At 37.0% G+C, this 17,639-nt stretch overlaps 1 protein-coding gene across 1 annotated transcript in view; it reads left to right on the forward strand.

The window, feature by feature from the left end:
* The first annotated feature begins 5,950 nt into the window (after positions 1–5,950).
* Positions 5,951–17,639, forward strand: part of C7H1orf185 (chromosome 7 C1orf185 homolog) — a 28,004-nt gene continuing 16,315 nt past the window's right edge. The window contains exons 1-3 of the mRNA XM_048352114.1: positions 5,951–5,966; positions 13,886–13,991; positions 17,276–17,411. Coding sequence (XP_048208071.1) covers positions 5,951–5,966; positions 13,886–13,991; positions 17,276–17,411 — 258 coding nt within the window. The remainder of the gene's footprint in view (positions 5,967–13,885; positions 13,992–17,275; positions 17,412–17,639) is intronic.

The following is a 17,639-nucleotide window of genomic DNA, read 5'->3' on the forward strand; positions in this document are numbered from 1 at the left end:
TTCCAACGTTATCTTACACTATATCAGATGACTTATTCTAGTCAGAAATGAGAGTGAGGCAGCAGGGGTGTAGAAACTCAATGGTAGAGTGCTTGTTTCTAAAATTCGCCTGCCATAATTTTAGCTCTTTGTCAATGCTTTAGCACCCCAAGTCTTTCTTCTTTGCCTCTGATGCAGAGTGTAGCCTTTCCTCTAATCTGATTTTATGCCTAGAAAATCAAGCCTCAGACAACTGGACCATGTCACTGTCATCTCTCTTTCCTGTTTCCTTGCTGAATAAGGAGGGAAGTAGCAAAACTTTTTCTTCCGTCCTTTTTGCTGGTTTTTGTGCATCAAAAAACCAAGAGAGCTGGGTGATGGTGGCTCACACCTGTAATCCCAGCTACTCAAAAGGCTGAGAGATGATGATCACAGTTCGAATCCAGCCCAGGAAGAAAAGTCCATGAGATTGTTATCTCTAACTAATCACAGAGAAAGCTGAAAGTGGTGCTGTAACTCAAGTGGTAGAGTGCTAGCCTTGAGCAAAAGGAGGAGCTTAGGCATAGCACCTAGGCTCAGAATTCAAGTTCCAGGACCATCAAATAGGTAAAATAAATAAATAAATAAATACAAAAGTTAAAAAATCGGGGGACTGGACATATGGCTTAAACAGTAGATAATCTGCCTACTAGTCAAGCCCCAAGCTCAAACTCTGTCCAAAAAAAAAAAAAAAAAAATTCTCTCAAAAAACCCCAAATCTATCCTTAGCTCTCTTCTGGCATGGGAACTCTATTCATATTCTTTTTAGTAGCCAGATTTTAGGTTCTTTTAATGCTAAAATAGCATCTGGCTCTGCTGATGTTGAGTTAAATTACAAAGTCCTCTTTCTGCAAACTTGGACTTAGCATGTGCATGTCCAATTGCTTCCTCCTGGTTCTTGAGGGTTTTGTTGTTTGCCCTTGAGCATAGAAAATAAAGAGTAGGCTGATGGTGCTATAGATAAACTATAAACAATAGAGGAAGGAGAAAAGAAACAGAATTTATTCCAGCCAGTAAAATTGGGGAGAGCTTCACAGAATGGCACTTGTACGGAACCTTTAAAAATAGGCATACTTTCAAGAAGTAAAAGAGGAGACAAGAAATGTTTCAGAATAGGAGTACTAAGTATGAAAAGACTCTATCCTGAAACTGTTTAAAAAAACAAGCACAATATATTGAGTAACATAAAAATTTTTCAGGGGGCTGGGAATATGGCCTAGTGGTAAAGTGTTCACCTCGTGTACATGAAGCCCTGGGTTTGATTCCTCAGCACCACATAAACAGAAAAAACCAGAAGTGGCGCTGTGGCTCAAGTGGTAGAGTGCTAGCCTTGAGCAAAAAGAAGCCAGGGACAGTGCTCAGGCCCTGAGTTCAAGCCCCAAGACTGGCAAAAAAAATTTCTTTTCATACTTATAGGTAGTATAAATTCTACCTTTTACTTATATAATTAAAACTCTATATGTTTAATTATATATTTTATTTTACTTATATAAGTTATGTGTTATTTATACAATATACTATTATATATTATGTATATTTATTTATATATTTAACTATATACTCAGCATTTTTACTAATGGGCTATGAAGCATCTCATAAGAACTAAAAATCTTTTTAAAAAATAATTTTATTATTATAAGGTATTATACAGAGCTAAATATTTTTTTACTTATTTTATAAATTATGAGTTTATCAAATTTATCTTATGTACAGAAAGAGATTTAAAGAATTTATCTGTGAATAAAAATTACACTTAACTTATTTTATCTTGTTCTAATTGTGCTTTTTAAATTTTACTTTTATTGTCAAGGTGATGTACATGGGGTTATAGTTCCATAAGGTAGTGAGTACATTTCTTGGCATACTTGTTACTCCCTCATTTTTTTCCCACCTTCCCTCCCCCCAACTTTCCCCCCAATTGTGCTTTTTTTTTTGTCAGTCATGGTCCTTGAACTCAGGGTTGGGGTGCTGTCCCTGAACTTTATTACTCAAGGCTTCTACTCTTATCACTTTGAGCCACAGCTCCACTTCCAGTTTTCTGGTAGTCAGTTGGAGATAAGAGTCTCCTAGACTTTGCTGGCCAGGCTACCTTTGAACTGTGACTCTCAGATCTCAGCCTCCTGAGGAACTAGGATTACAGGTATGAGTCACCAGCACCCAGCTTAATTATGCTTTTTAAGATTTTTTGAATGGATAATACATGTAAATGTTACAAGTCAAAAGATATCCTCAGTTAGAGAATTTAAATTGTATGAGGGGTTTTTTCCTCATAAAATTCCAATAGCAGGCTGGGAATGTGGCTTATTGGTAGAGTGCTTGCCTAGCATGCATGAAGCCCTGGGTTCTATTCCTCAGCACCACATAAACAGAAAAAGCCAGAAGTGGCACTGTGGCTCAAGTGGCAGAGTACTAGCCTTGAGCAAAAAGAAGCCAGGGACAGTGCTCAGGCCCTGAGTCCAAGCCACAGGACTAGCAAAAAAAAAAAAAAAAATCCAACAGATGTCAATGGCTCATACCTGTAATCCTCGCTACTCAGGAGGCTGAGCTCTGAAGATCATGGTTGAGAAGAAAATTCTATGAGTCTCTTATCTTCAATTAAGCACCAAAAATCTTGAAGTTGAGCAGTGGCTCAAGCTAGCCTTGGGAAAAAAAGCTCATGACAGTTTCCAGGCCCTGAGTACAAGTTGCAGGAACAACAACAACAACACACACACAAAAACAAACCTTGAATGGAAGGTTTTTCAGAATAATACACTACTCACTATTAATAGTAACAATATTATTTATACTTGAACAGTTTACATTTTCCTGAGATATTTGTTTGGTCTGACAATAAACATGATACTTTGTGAAATGGATAACAGTGAAAATAATAAACCAACATATATCGTATTTCTGTGCCACAAGTTAAAAAATTTTTCTCAAAAGCTATAAAATAAATTTATGCCCACCAGAGGATGCTACAACTGCATGAACAAGGGCTTCGGCGACATCACAGCTTCAAGTTACAGAAACTAGTACTTGAGTACTTAGACAATGATGTTTGTTTATCTTTTGGTTTGTAATATACCTTTTGGAAGAAAGGTTATACATATGAGAACTTGGGTAAACTCAAAGGAGACTTGAGAGGTATAGTTGAAGACTATCTTGTGAAGATCAACTGACCTGTTGTTCTTTATTGATGTAATATTTTCAACTTTTCTATGTCCCTAAACAAGGCTCCCTAGCACTATAGAAGGAGGAGGAGGAGGAGGAGGAGGAGGAGGAGGAGGAGGAGGAGGAGGAGGAGGAGGAGGAGGAGGAGGAGGAGGAGGAGGAGGAGCAGCTTAGTGATTTGAGTGCAAGTGACAAATACAGGCAGTGTTTCTTTCAGATTGACAATTTAAATCATTCTATGAATCTTGAGATTCCTATACAGTTTGCAAATTTGTATATGACTTTTAGTAACATGGAAATTTTTACATATTAATTCTGCTGATCAAAAAACATGGAAATTGGGGCTGGGAGTGTAGCTTAGTGGTAGAACGCTTGCCTAGCATGCACAAAGCCCTCCTCAGTACCACATAGACTGAAAAAGCTGGAAGTGATGCTGCGGCTCAAGTAGTGGAATGGTAGCCTTGAGCAAATGAGGCTCAAGGACAGTGCCCAAGCCCTGAGTTCAAGCCCAGGGCTGTCAAAAAGAAAAGAACAGAAGAGAAAAGAAAAAGAAAAAACTAGTAAACATTGATTGCCAGCACTGGTGGCTCACGCCTGTAATCCTAGCTACTCAGGAGGCTGAGATCTGAAGATCGTGCCAGGCAGGAAAGTCCTTGAGACTCTTATCTCCAATTAACCACCAGAAAGCCCAGAAGTGGCTCTGTGGCTCAAGTAATGAAACACTAGCTTGAGCTGAAGAGCTCAGGGACAGTGCCCAGGACCAGAGTTCAAGTCCCAGGTCTGACCAAAACAACAACAACAAAAAACATGGAAACCTTTTTTTTTTTTTTTTTGCCAGTCCTGAGGCTTGAACGCTATCCCAGGGCCTGAGCACTATCCCAGGTTTCTTTTCTTTTTTTTTTTTTTTTGCCAGTCCTGGGGCTTGGACTCAGGGCCTGAGCACTGTCCCTGGCTTCTTCTTGCTCAAGGCTAACACTCTGCCACTTGAGCCACAGCGCCACTTCTGGCCATTTTCTGTATATGTGGTGCTGGGGAATCAAACCCAGGGCCTCGTGTATATGAGGCAAGCACTCTTGCCACTAGGCCATATCCCCAGCCACACACCCCCCCCGCCCCCCCCCTGCCCAGGTTTCTTTTTGCTCAAGGTTATCACTCTCTGTCTCATGAGCCACAGCACCACTTCCGGTTTTTTCTGTGTATGTGGTGATGAGGAATCAAACCCAGGGCTTCATGTATGCTAGGCAAGCACTCTACAGATAAGCCACATTCCCAGCCCCAACATGGAAATCTTTTACTCTGTCTTCTAGTGTTTCTTCAGTTCTTTATAGTTTTAATTATAAAAATCTTTCATCTCTGGTTAAATTTATTCCCATGAATTCACATTCAAGTATTTATGGTGGATTATTTTCTTGATTTACTTCTCAGAAATTAAGGATAACAGGTTGAACATCTAAGCTAAAATAAAAAAGATTATAATATTCACAGTGAAGAACAGGAGAAATAGCTGATTAAATATTCATAAAAAATCATTGGGTTTCATTTACTTTTTAAAAGCAAAGGAAAAATCATCAAACAAATAATTATTCCTAAAGCCTCTCTGGCTATCCATATAAGCCTCTCTGACTACCCATATAAGCTATTAATTAGGAAATCTAGATCTATCGAACATTGGGAATAAAAGCATGATGATTTCTCATGAAATATATAATATGGTAATGGATTTTTAATTTTAGAAAGCTAAAAAATTGTCCCTGTAGAAAACATGGTCAATTGTAAGTATTGTTTTGTTGACAGTACATCAACTTTTAAGTATGATATGCTTTCTTCTTTTTCCTCCTCCTCCTCCTCCTCCTCCTCCTCCTCCTCCTCTTCCTCCTCCTCCTCCTCCTCCTCTCCTCCTCCTCATCCTCCTCTTCCTCTTCCTCCTTCTCCCCTTCTCCTTCCCTCTTCTCCTTTTTCTCCTTTCTTTTTTTTTTTTTTTTTTTTTTTTTGCCAGTCCTGGGGCTTGAAGTAGGACCTGAGCACTGTCCCTGACTTCCTTTTTTGCTCAAGGCTAGCGCTTTATCACTTGAGCCACAGCCCCACTTCTGGCTTTTTCTGTTTATATGGTGTTGAGGAATTGAACCCAGGGCTTCATGCATGTTAGGGCAGCACTCTACCGATAAGCCACATTTCCAGCCCCAAATGCTTTCATTTTATATACTGATAGTTTGTTGTGTTGTTGTTTTGCCAGTCGTGGGGTTTGAACTCTGGGCTTGGGTGTTGTCCCTGAGCTTTTATGCTCAATGTTAACACTCTAGCACTTGAGCCACATTTCTGGTATTCTTGTGGTTAAATAGAGATAGGAAGTCTCACAGATTTTCCTGCCTGGGCTGGCTTCAAACAGTGATCCTCAGATCTCAGCCTCCTGAGTAGCTAAGATTATAAGCGTGAGCCACTAGTGCTTGGCTAGTAGTTTTGATTTTCCCTTGAGATTTTTCTTTTTGCCCATGGGTTATTTAGAAATGTGTTCTTTCCAGAAGCTTTACTGGGTTTTCAGCTACTTCTCTATATTACATAATATACCACAAGCAGCTGAAAAGAACATGCATTCTTCTGTATTAGGTTGAATTTTCTATATTGTCCATTGGATTCAATTGACTATTGTGATGATATCATGTGGTTGTCAAGACTGTCTAGGAACATCTGTCACAAGGAGAAAGAGCATGGGAAAAAATGCTTGGGAGGTTTTTATGACATCATTTCTAGTTGAATTCCATTGTCAGAACTGAGGCACATGGCTTCATCTAATGGTATGAGAGGCTGGGACGTGTAGTCTTTTTGCCTGGGAAGAAGAGGAAAATGTATCTGGACAAACAACAAGCAATCTCTTTCTGTCTCTGAAAGAGCTTGTATAAGATAAGAAATACTTGAATCATGGGTATACAGTAGAAATTGTAGTTATTGGGGCCTGTTTTTCTTTGGGGGGAAATTTTGTAACTGCTGATTCAATTTAATGTATATGCATGTTCCTTTAGGTTTTCTATTCCTTCTTGTTACTTTTTCTAAGTCATTTTTTAGATATAGATCATTTTATATAAACTCTAAGATATATTAGCATAAATTCATTGAAAGTATTTTCTTTTTTAACCTCTGTTAAATTTTTAATTGTGTTCTTTCTCTTTCTTTTATTTACTGATGCCTTCCTTATTTTCTTTGATAATCTGGCTAGAAAACGTGTTAATTTCACTTGTCTTTATCATAATCCTAACTTTGTGTACTAGGGATCAAAGCTGCAGCTTTTCACAGGATAGGCAAATACTCTATATCTTCCAACCCCATATTCTTATTTCATGATTCTGTTCTTATTCTTTTCTTTACTCTGATTTCTTTGGTTTGGTCTTGGGGTTTTTTCTACTTGTATTTGAAAGCAAGCTCACTATTTTCTTATTTTTATTCTACTATATGCTCTTAAAGCCATACAGTTCCCTTCAGTTTGGCTCCAGTTGTGTGTTGTTACAAATATTTTTACATAATGCTTTTGTCTAGTTCTGTGAGTTTTTACATTTCCATTGATTTATTTTTTAATGACTGAGTTATTTATAGTATGATTTCAAACTTCTACTTGCATGTGAGCTATTCTTAAAGTCTATCTTAATTATTAACTTTACATAGTTGGTCAAAGGGATTATAATTCAACATCTCAGTTTATAGTATAATGCATCTTGATCAATGTCTTAAGTTGCTAATTTAGAAAATAATTTTTATTATTTTCAGAGAATGTGGTGTATATGTAATAGTTTTAATATGACTTGAATCTTGCTTAATGACCCAGTATTTGCATATGAAATTTGAGGTGCCTTTCCATTTATGTTACTCACTTGTGGCTTTTTCTTCTTACTGCAATTCAGTGAGATAGAATGATTCCTATTGTTCAAGTGAGAGCATTAAAATTCAAATACCAACATCATATATAACTTTCCACATTCAGAAATCCAATTAGGCTTACTAACAAAGCAGACAAACTAAAAATATAAATATGATTAGCTTTATGTGCTTTATAGAAAATGTTTTAAACCTCAAGGTGAGAAATAATTTTTATTTAAATAGGTTTTGGATTTTGTTTGCTGTTCCACAGTGTTTCTCAGCTATTGCTGTTCGGCACATTTTGTTCAATTGAGCAAACTATAAAAAAACAACAACACAGCATTAATCTAAGAATGAAGGGCTGGGAATATGGCCTAGTGGCAAGAGTGCTTGCCTCATATACATGAAGCCCTGGGTTCGATTCCCCAGCACCACATATATAGAAAATGGCCAGAAGTGGCGCTGTGGCTCAAATGGCAGAGTGCTAGCCTTGAGCAAGAAGAAGCCAGGGACAGTGCTCAGGCCCTGAGTCCAACGCCCAGGACTGGCAAAAAAAATGAATAAAAATAAAATAAAAAATAAAATGTTTTAAAAAATCTAAGAATGAACTCTGGCAAGATATAAAGAGAATAAAATACTCAACAAATAGATACAGACATATGGATGGATAGAATAGGCTAAGAAAGAGGGATAAACAAAGTAAAAGTATAGACCGATAAATCAGAAAGAATCCAAGTAAATTTAAGTTACAAACACAAGACAGAGAAGCTAATAGTGACCTTTTCATGTAGTATAGGTGATGTTATTAGGCGTTGTAAAGAAATTGCTTTTTTTTTTTTTTTTGATTTTTTTTTCTCAAATTTTTATTATCAAACTGACGTACAGAGAGGTTACAGTATCATACATTGGGCATTGGATACATTTCTTGTACTGTTTGTTGCCTTGTCCCTCATGCCCCCCTCCCTCCCCCCCTTTCCCTCCTCCCCCCTGGTGTTCAGTTCACTTACACCAAACAGTTTTGCAAGTATTTCTTTTGTAGTTATTTCTCTTTTTTTACCCTGTGTCTCTCGAATTTGGTATTCCCTTTGAATTTCCTACTTCCAATACCAGTAAACACGGTTTCCAATATACTCAGATAAGATTACAGAGATAGTGTAGGTACAAACATAGGAAGGTGATACAAAACATTATCTATATCTCTACCCCCAAGCTACTAGAGCTGATACAAAACTTTGGCAAAGTTGCAGGATATAAAATAAACCTTCAAAAATCAACGGCCTTTCTCTATGCTAACAACCCGAAGACCGAGGCTGAAATCAGGAAAGCAACTCCTTTTGCAATAGCCCCCCAAAACATAAAATACCTAGGAATAACCTTAACCAAAGAAGTGAAAGACCTCTTTGAAGAGAACTTAAAAACCTTGAAAAATGAAATTAAGTCAGAACTAAGAAAATGGAAAAACCTCCCATGCTCCTGGATTGGGAGGATTAATGTAATCAAAATGGCAATATTGCCAAAGGCTATCTACAAATTCAATGCAATACCCATTAATATCCCAACACCATTCTTTAATGAAATAGAGGAAGCAATCCAGAAATTCATATGGAACAATAAAAGACCTAGAATAGCAAAAACACTCCTAAGCAGAAAGAACAGTGCTGGAGGAATTACAATACCCAACTTCAAGCTGTATTATAAAGCTATAGTAATAAAAACAGCTTGGTATTGGCACCGGAACAGGCCTGAAGACCAATGGAACAGAATTGAAGACCCAGAATTAAACCCACAGAACTATGCCTACTTAATCTTTGATAAAGGAGCTAAAACAATAGTATGGAAGAAAGATAGCCTCTTTAACAAGTGGTGCTGGCAAAACTGGCTCAACACATGCAACAAACTAAAACTAGATCCTTATATATCACCCTGCACCAAAATCAATTCCAAATGGATTAAAGACCTTGAAATCAAAACAGGCACCCTGAAGACACTAAAGGAAGGAGTAGGAGAAACACTTGGGCTCCTTGGCACAGGACAGAACTTCCTTAACAAAGACCCTGAAAGGCTACAAATCAAAGAAAGGTTGGACAAATGGGACTGCATCAAACTCCAGAGCTTCTGCACGGCAAAGGACATAGCTCTCAAGATAAACAGAAAGCCCACAGACTGGGAGAAGATCTTTACCGGACATTCAACAGACAAAGGCCTCATCTCTAAAATATATGCAGAACTAAAAAAATTACCTTCTTCCAAAACAAAACAGCAAAGAACCAATAGCCCCCTCATCAAGTGGGCTAAAGACTTACAAAGAAACTTCTCTGATGAGGAAATGAGAATGGCCAATAGACATATGAAAAAATGCTCTACATCACTGGCCATAAAGGAAATGCAAATCAAAACAACATTGAGATTCCATCTCACCCCAGCAAGAATGTCATATATCAAGAAAACTAATAATAACAATTGTTGGAGGGGATGTGGCCAAAAGGGAACCCTACTTCATTGTTGGTGGGAATGTAAACTGGTTCAGCCACTCTGGCAAGCAGTATGGAGATTCCTCAGAAGGCTCAATATAGAACTCCCCTATGACCCAGCAGCCCCACTGTTGGGTATCTATCCAAAAGCCCACAAACAAAATCACAGTAATGCCACCAGCACAACAATGTTCATCGCAGCACAATTTGTCATAGCGAGAAGCTGGAACCAACCCAGATGCCCCTCCATAGATGAATGGATCAGGAAAATGTGGTACATTTACACAATGGAATTTTATGCCTCTATCAGAAAGAATGACATTGTTCCATTTGTAAGGAAATGGAAGGACTTGGAAAAAGTTATACTAAGTGAAGTGAGCCAGACCCAAAGAAACATGGACTCTATGGCCTCCCTTATTGGGAATAATTAGTACAGGTTTAGGCAAGCCATAGCAGAGCATCACAAGGCCCAATAGCTATACCCTTAGAAACACATAAGATGATGCTAATTGAAATGAACTCCATGTTATGGAAACAAGTGATATATCACAGTTGTAACCACTTTCAACGTCCTATGTGTATGTGTAGTTTCTATTAAGAAATTGCTTTTTAAATCATTGTATTTTTGACATGGTGAAAGTGGTCTACATCGAACACATTGTAAGATGGAAGGTGTTTGCAAATAGAGGATGATTCTTGTTTATTCTCAGATGAGTCATAAGCAGCCAGGTGTGGCGGTGGAGAGCTGTAATAGCAGCTTTGGGCAGTCTGATTCAGGAGGATTGTGAAGTCAAGGCCAGCCAGTTACTACCAGGCTTAAATGCTGGTTAATGTCTAATCATATAATTGAGGTCCATTATGTAAGATACATCTCAGATGTCATCTCTAAAAAGTCATTTCTGTATTGGATTAGAGTGCCCCTGTTGTCTTACATAAACAGGGAACTATCATAGCACTTAGAATAATTCAAGAAAGATGTCTGTTTAAATATCCCCTTCCAAATTCCATGATTCTATAACTCAGGGTCTGGGTGCTGTCCCTGAGCCCCTTTGCTCAAAGCTACCACTCTACTACTTGGAGTCAAAGCGTCACTTCCAGTTTTCTGGTGGGTATTTGAAGATAAGAGTTTCACAGTAACTTTTCAGCCCAGGCTGGCTTTGAACGATGATCCTCAGATCTGAGAGGATCTACTCAGCCTCTTGAGTAGCAAGGACTGCAGGTGTGGGCCATCAATACCCAGTTTGAACTCAGAGCTACAAGCTTACTCTACCAGCCACTCCAGCTGCTTTGATTTAGTAGGGTCTGCATTTTTTTCCTTGGGCAAGCTTTATACTGTGATTCTCCTACTTATACCTTCTGTGTAGCTGGTATAATGGCCACACATCATCATTTTCTCAGCTTATCTATAGAGATAGAGTCTCACTAATTTTTTGCCTGAATGTCCTTGAACTATAATCCTCCTGATTTCTATTCCCCAAGTAGGTAGAACTTCATGTATGAGCCTGGTTGGTGTTTTCTTTCAGTATGCAGGAGTGAAATTAACACAAGTTAGAATTATTGAATATAATTTCATGGAATTTGATTTTTTCATGGACCATGTATGTTTCAGTTCTATTCACAGTAACTGACATTGAGTCTAGTTCATTAATAAGTGTTCAGCTTGATGAAATTTCACTGAATAACCATTTATAACCAGCACCTGAATCAAGAAACAGCATTGTCACCATTTGAGAACTCCCTTTGATGTCTGTATTAGATTTTTGCTAACAAAATATGAAGATTCTTTCTTTTTTCTTTAATCAACCTACAGAAGAAAGAATTTTAGCAGTATTAATTACTGTTGCTCCACTTGCCAATCATATGGTTCTGAGAAAGATATATAATTACCATTTACCTGATCTGTTTTCTTACAAAGTGAAGAAATCGTAGTGCTTAACTCAGAGTTATTGTGAGAATCAAGTTAATCTTATATATAAATCATTTTGAACAGTACCCAGGACATAGTATTTGCTATACAAATGTAATATATTATTGTTGTTATTGATGAAAATATAGATGACATAAAAACAGAATTGAAACTACAGAAAGAGACTGACATAACTGTTTTGAAAAGGTACAAAGACAACTCATTTTAAAAGGACAGTCTTAGCCAGGCGCTGGTGGCTTATTCCTGTAACTCTAGCTACTCAGGAGGCTGAGATTGAGGATCACAGTTTAAAGCCAGCTCAGGAAGAAAAGTCTACAAGACTTTATCTCCAATAAATTACTCAGAAAAAGCCAGAAATGGTGCCATGACTCAAAGTGGTAGAGCACTAGTCTTGAGCACAAAAGCTCAGGGACAGTGATCAGGATAGTCTTTACAACAAATGCTGTTGAAACTATTGGGTAGCCACATTAAAAAAGAGAGAGAGAGAAAGAAGAAAAGAGAAAAAGGAGGAAAGGAAGCGAGAGAGGGAGGAAGGATGAGAGAATGAAAAAGAAGGAAGGAAGGAAGGAAGGAAGGAAGGAAGGAAGGAAGGAAGGAAGGAAGGAAGGAAGGAAGGAAGGAAGGAAGGGAGGGAGGGAGGGAGGGAGGGAGGGAGGGAGGGAGGGAGGGAGGGAGGAAGGAAAAGAAGGAAGAACTTGGTATATACTTACACCTAATACAAAAATTAATTCAAAATTAGTCACAAATGTAACATAAAGCAAATCTATAGGGGCTGGAAATATGGCCTAGTGGCAAGAGTGCTTGCCTCATGTACATGAAGCCCTAGATTAGATTCCTCAGTACCACATACACAGAGAAAGCCAGAAGTGGGCGCTGTGGCTCAAGTTGGCAGAGTGCTAGCCTTGAGCAAAACAAAGCCAGGGACAGTGCTCAGGCCCTGAGTTCAAGCCCCAGGACTGGAAAAACAAACAAACAAAAAACAAATCTATATACCCATGGCCTAACATATGTAACTGTAATCCCTCTGAACATCACTTTGACAATAAATAATTATTAATTTTAAAAATTAAAAAAATTAAAAAACAAATCTATAACACTTTTATAGAAAAATATAGGAAGAAATCTTGGTGGTAGTTAGGCAGAGTTCTTAAATAGAACTCATAAGCACAATTCATAAAAGAACAAAACTGGCCAACTGGATATCTCCAAAATAAAAATGTATGTACTTTAAAGCACATTCCCAAGAATGTCAGGAAGCTGAAGCAGAAGGGTTGTGAATTTGAAGTCAGAATAGGCTAAAAGATGGCTAACCCTACACATTAGAATACCTACAATGAACTTATGTTTTTTGTGGGTTTTGTGGGGGTTTTTGTGTCTTGTTTTTTGCTGAGGGCCTGTTATACATGAAGCCCTGGGTTTGATTCCTCAGCACCACATATATAGAAAAAGCCAGAAGTGGCACTGTGGCTCAAGTGGCAGAGTGCTAGCCTTGAGCAAAAAGAAGCCAGGGACAGTGCTCAGGCCCTGAGTTCAAACCCCAGGACTGGCAAAAAACAAAACAAAACAAAAATCTTAGGGCATACTTTTTATTTTTTTTGGTGGTACCAAAGTTTGAACTTAGGACCTCTCTCCTGCTTCGTTTGATCATCCAGCATTCTAATATTTGAATCATACTTCCAGCCTTTATACTGTGCTTTTCATGTTTTTTTATTCTCTATTTTCTCTTTTGGAACTCCTTCAGTTCTATTCTTTACACTTTTCCTCATCTCATAATTTTTTGTATGTTTCATTTCTTTATGAAATTGAGTTTCTCAATACTATCCTTCATGTTTGTAATTCTTTGTGTTCAAAGAGGAATTTGTTCTAGTTTTGAATTTTTGAAGTTTTGATTTCTAAGATTCCTCATTCATCCTATAGGCTTTCCAAATTTCCATATTTATGATAGGCTATTATTTTACATTACTTTAATTTTTGACCGTGATCTTCCATAGAGCCCAAGATAGATGTAAAACCTTCAGAGGTTTATAAGATCTTAAATATTTCTGACAGTTATTATTACTTTTTATTTGCCTCTTTATAGTGATTGATAATACAAATGTTAAAATGAAGTTACTTTTGTCAGAGGTCTACAAGGAATAATACTTAGAGACATAACAAAAACTCACAGCTGGCCTGGGATGAGAGAAAAACATTAAGAAGGAGGTGACAGCTGTATTAAAACAAATAAAACCTAGGTTTCAAATCTGCCAGCAGAGTCAAAAAATGTGCCCTGAAGGCCCCCTGTCATTGTCTAGCCAGTGTCTCCAAGCTCATTAGAATTGCACAAGAATAGAATTCAAGTCTCCTAATCTTCGACTCAGTCTAAGCACTAAACTATGTTATATCACTTGAATGATTGTATTATTTGCTTTTATCTAGAGAATAAAGATACATGCATGAAATAATCTTTTATGATTTATTTATATAGGTTTTTTCAACCACTTAACCTATTTTCTGGCTGCTGGTGCTGTTAGTTTAGGAATTGGTTTCTTTGCTCTGGCATCAGCTTTGTGGTTCCTGATTTGCAAAAGAAGGTAAGGTTTATTAAATATTTTGCTTATTCTTTTTTCAGTTGAGTCACAGAATCACTTTTGGCTTTTTAGGTGATTGGAGATAAGAGTCTCATGGACTTTCCTGCCCAGGCTGTCTTTGCACTGAAATCCTCAGATCTCAGTCTCCTGAGTAGCTAGGATTACAGGTGTGAGCCATCAGCAACCAGCTTGCTTAAGTACTTTTTAACAGAACTTCAATGAAGGTCTTTCTCATATAATGTCAAACATAAATAACTATAATTATAATGATTCTGTAGTCTGGAATTTGATTGTAGACCCTTTGGTTGGGAAGGGAAGGCTTTATGTGTTTTAAACAGCCTGGAAGAAGAACTATAATAATATAAAACAATCTACATGTATGTGTTCGTGTGTGTGTGTGTGTGTGTGTGTGTGTGTGGTTTAAGCTCAGAGCCTTATGCTTGCTAGGCAGATTGCTCAACTTGAATCATGTGTGTCAAGCCATATTTGTTTATTCTTCAGGTGGAGTCTTGCTTTTCTTCTTTAGTCTAACCTGGATTGAGAGAGAGAGAGAGAGAGAGAGAGAGAGAGAGAGAGAGAGAGAGAGAGTTGTTTCGTGTGTGTGTGTGTGTGTGTGTGTGTGTGTGTGTGTGTATAACCAACTCAGTCAAGATATAGAACCTTTTCATCACCCAATCAATGTTTCCTCATTCTCCTCTACAGGCATCATTTCTATTTCCTTTCTCAGAGGCAACCACTATACTAATTTAATCATTGTAAATTAATTTTGCCCATTCTTGAATTTAAGTGAATTTATGGTCTGTTTTATATCTGCTTATTTCACTTTATAATATTTAGGTATGTAGGGCTGGGAATATGGCCTAGTGGCAAGAGCGCTTGCTCTGGGTTCAATTCCCCAGCACCACATATACAGAATATGGCCAGAGGGGGCGCTGTGGCTCAAGTGGCAGAGTGCTAGCCTTGAGCAAAAGGAAGCCAGGGACAGTGCTCAGGCTGAGTCCAAGGCCCAGGACTGGCAAAAACAAAAAATATCTAGGTATGTGGCATTTATTCATAGTTGATTGTTTTTACTGATAAATAGTATTCTATTGTATAAATGAATATACCTTGATTTATCATCACTTGGAGCCATTTCTAGTTTTTAGTTCTCAGGAGAATGGCTCCCATAAATTTTCTTTAGATTTATACAAAAATATTCATGGCAACTATTATCTTCTCTTGAATAAATACCTAAGAGTAGAAATGTGAGATCATATTACTAACTTTATCAGAAATTACTCGACAGTTTCCCAAAGTAAGTATGTATATGTATTTCCAACATCAATGTATGACAGGGGTTTTTTTTATTGTTTGTTTTGGGATTTTTTGCTTTTGCTTTTGTTTTTGTTTTGCCAGTCGTAGGACTTAAACTCAGGGCCTGGGCACTGTCCTTGAGCTTCTTTGCTCAAGGTTAGCCCTCTACCACTTGAGCCTCCCAGCCCTGTATGACAGTTGGGGTTTTTTTTTTGTCTTTTTTTTCTTTTTTGGTACTGGGGATCAAACCCAGGACGTTGCACTTGCTAGGCAAGCGCTTTGCCACTGAGCTACATCCCAGCCCTGTATGACAGTTTTGATTTATATCTTTTTGAAATGTTTCTTACTTATCTGTGAAGCCGGAACTTTGATTGCGCAAGAATGAAAGCAGAGAAACAAGTTAGGAGGCTATTTAGTCCATGTGAGAGATGATGATGTCTTGAGCTAATATGAACATAGTTGTAAAGAAAGATTCAGATCATGGATGTGTTTTACATGTAGAATCAGGACTTGCTGATATATTGAATCAAGTGAGATGACAGAATTAATGCTGACACCTAGATAATTATCAGCTAAGGAAATTGTTTGTGCCATTTTGTGAGCTAAGGAGATGACCATGAAGGAGAGCAGTTCGGAGAAGTGGTGATAACCTATGAGTTGTGTTCTGGATATGAGTTTGAAAGACTATCAGACATCAAAGTGGGAATGTCTAACAAAAAGACAGATATGCTCCTGAGAGTAGTCAGGATAAAACTCACAAGGGAAGCCAGGCTGGAAGACTTTATAAAGACACAGCATCAAAAGTCATACATGAGACAAATCAGGGAGGTGGCTGAAAGAAGTGACCTATGACTGTACCCTTCATGTCAGTTATATTTAGTAATCTAGCAGAAAAATAGGAAGAAGTAACAACATTGAAGAAGAAAGGAAAGCAGAAAGGTGTGGTATCAAAAATGTAAAAAAATATTTTAAAAACTGTTAAAGGAGGAAACATCGTTAGATTTTGTTGAGGGTACTAAAGTTGAGAGAGAAGACATGAATGACTTTTTCGTGGAAGTCATTAGTGACATCTATGAAATTTTAGCAGAGTGATAGATTCAGAAGCTCATCTTTTAGAAGAATGCAAGATGTGAGAAAGCAAGACAATAGATGTCTCTTTCAAGAAATTGATGTTTTGTGAGAAGTTGGTAAATAGGACAGTAGCTGGACTTTAGAGTCAAAAAGGGGTTTTCTTGTTCTAAAAAATGAAATACAATTTGAGAACACTCTTTCCAAGCCCCAGTATATTTGAACTAGCATCAAGTACTTATATCATATAGTTTAAATCATACTATATGTAGCTTTTTCATTTAATGAGATACATTTAAATTTCCTCTCTGTCTTTTCATAGCACAACAGTGCATTTCTGTCTAGCAGTGAATAACATACCATTGAACAGAAGCACTATTTTTAAATCCATAAATCTATAAAGACTTTGAAATCACATTTCATTATACTTAATTATCTGCCTTTGATGGGCTGAAGTTTCATCTGCTACTTCATTTTTAATCTCTTTTTCTTTATAGTTATGAGGATAATAAGAGATGACAGGTACTCCTCCATTATAAACCATTATAATTTTCATTCTGTTTCCTTTCTCTTGCTTTCCCCAGACATAGTGTTAAATACCAAAAGAGATCAGTGAGTTTTATATCTTTTTTACATTAAACATAAATATGTAGAAAGGCTAATTAAGATTAGAGTTAAATATCTCACAAACAGAAAGCATTATGTCTGTGACTCGTGGCTAACATTCAAACTGTATCTTAATTTATACTCTATGAATAAAATACATATAAAAAATATAACATGTAAAAAGAGTATATAAATGGAAGCCTGCTTTAAAAATAAGTACTGTGTATTCATTATTTTAAACCTTTATTTATAAATATTAGAATTATTTCATTTATAATCTAATTCATGTTTAATAATATTTTCTATAACACATTTTTCAGGGAAATATTTCAAAATTCAAAATACAAAGAAACTCCTGAGAAAGTCAAGCAAAGATCACAAAAAGGAAAACATAAGTCTCAATCTCAGTGTGTTTTTATTTCTCGAAATTTTCATACTGGAAAATTCCAATTACAGGTACAGTGTAATTATAGCAATTTTAGAATGTTTGTAATACCATGTAATTAAAATTGTTGTCTTTATATTTGAAGGATAGGATATATACTGTTATCTTTAATTTGAGTAAAAATATAAAGCACAATTCAAATTTTTTGAATTGGGGTTTATACTCTAAGAACATTGAAAAGTTAAATGAAAAAAAACCTCTGTCCAGAGTTGATCTCTCATTTCTCTACACCAAGAACT

The sequence above is a fragment of the Perognathus longimembris genome, chromosome 7 (genome assembly GCF_023159225.1).
Source record: "Perognathus longimembris pacificus isolate PPM17 chromosome 7, ASM2315922v1, whole genome shotgun sequence".
NCBI classification, from domain to species: Eukaryota; Metazoa; Chordata; class Mammalia; order Rodentia; family Heteromyidae; genus Perognathus; species Perognathus longimembris.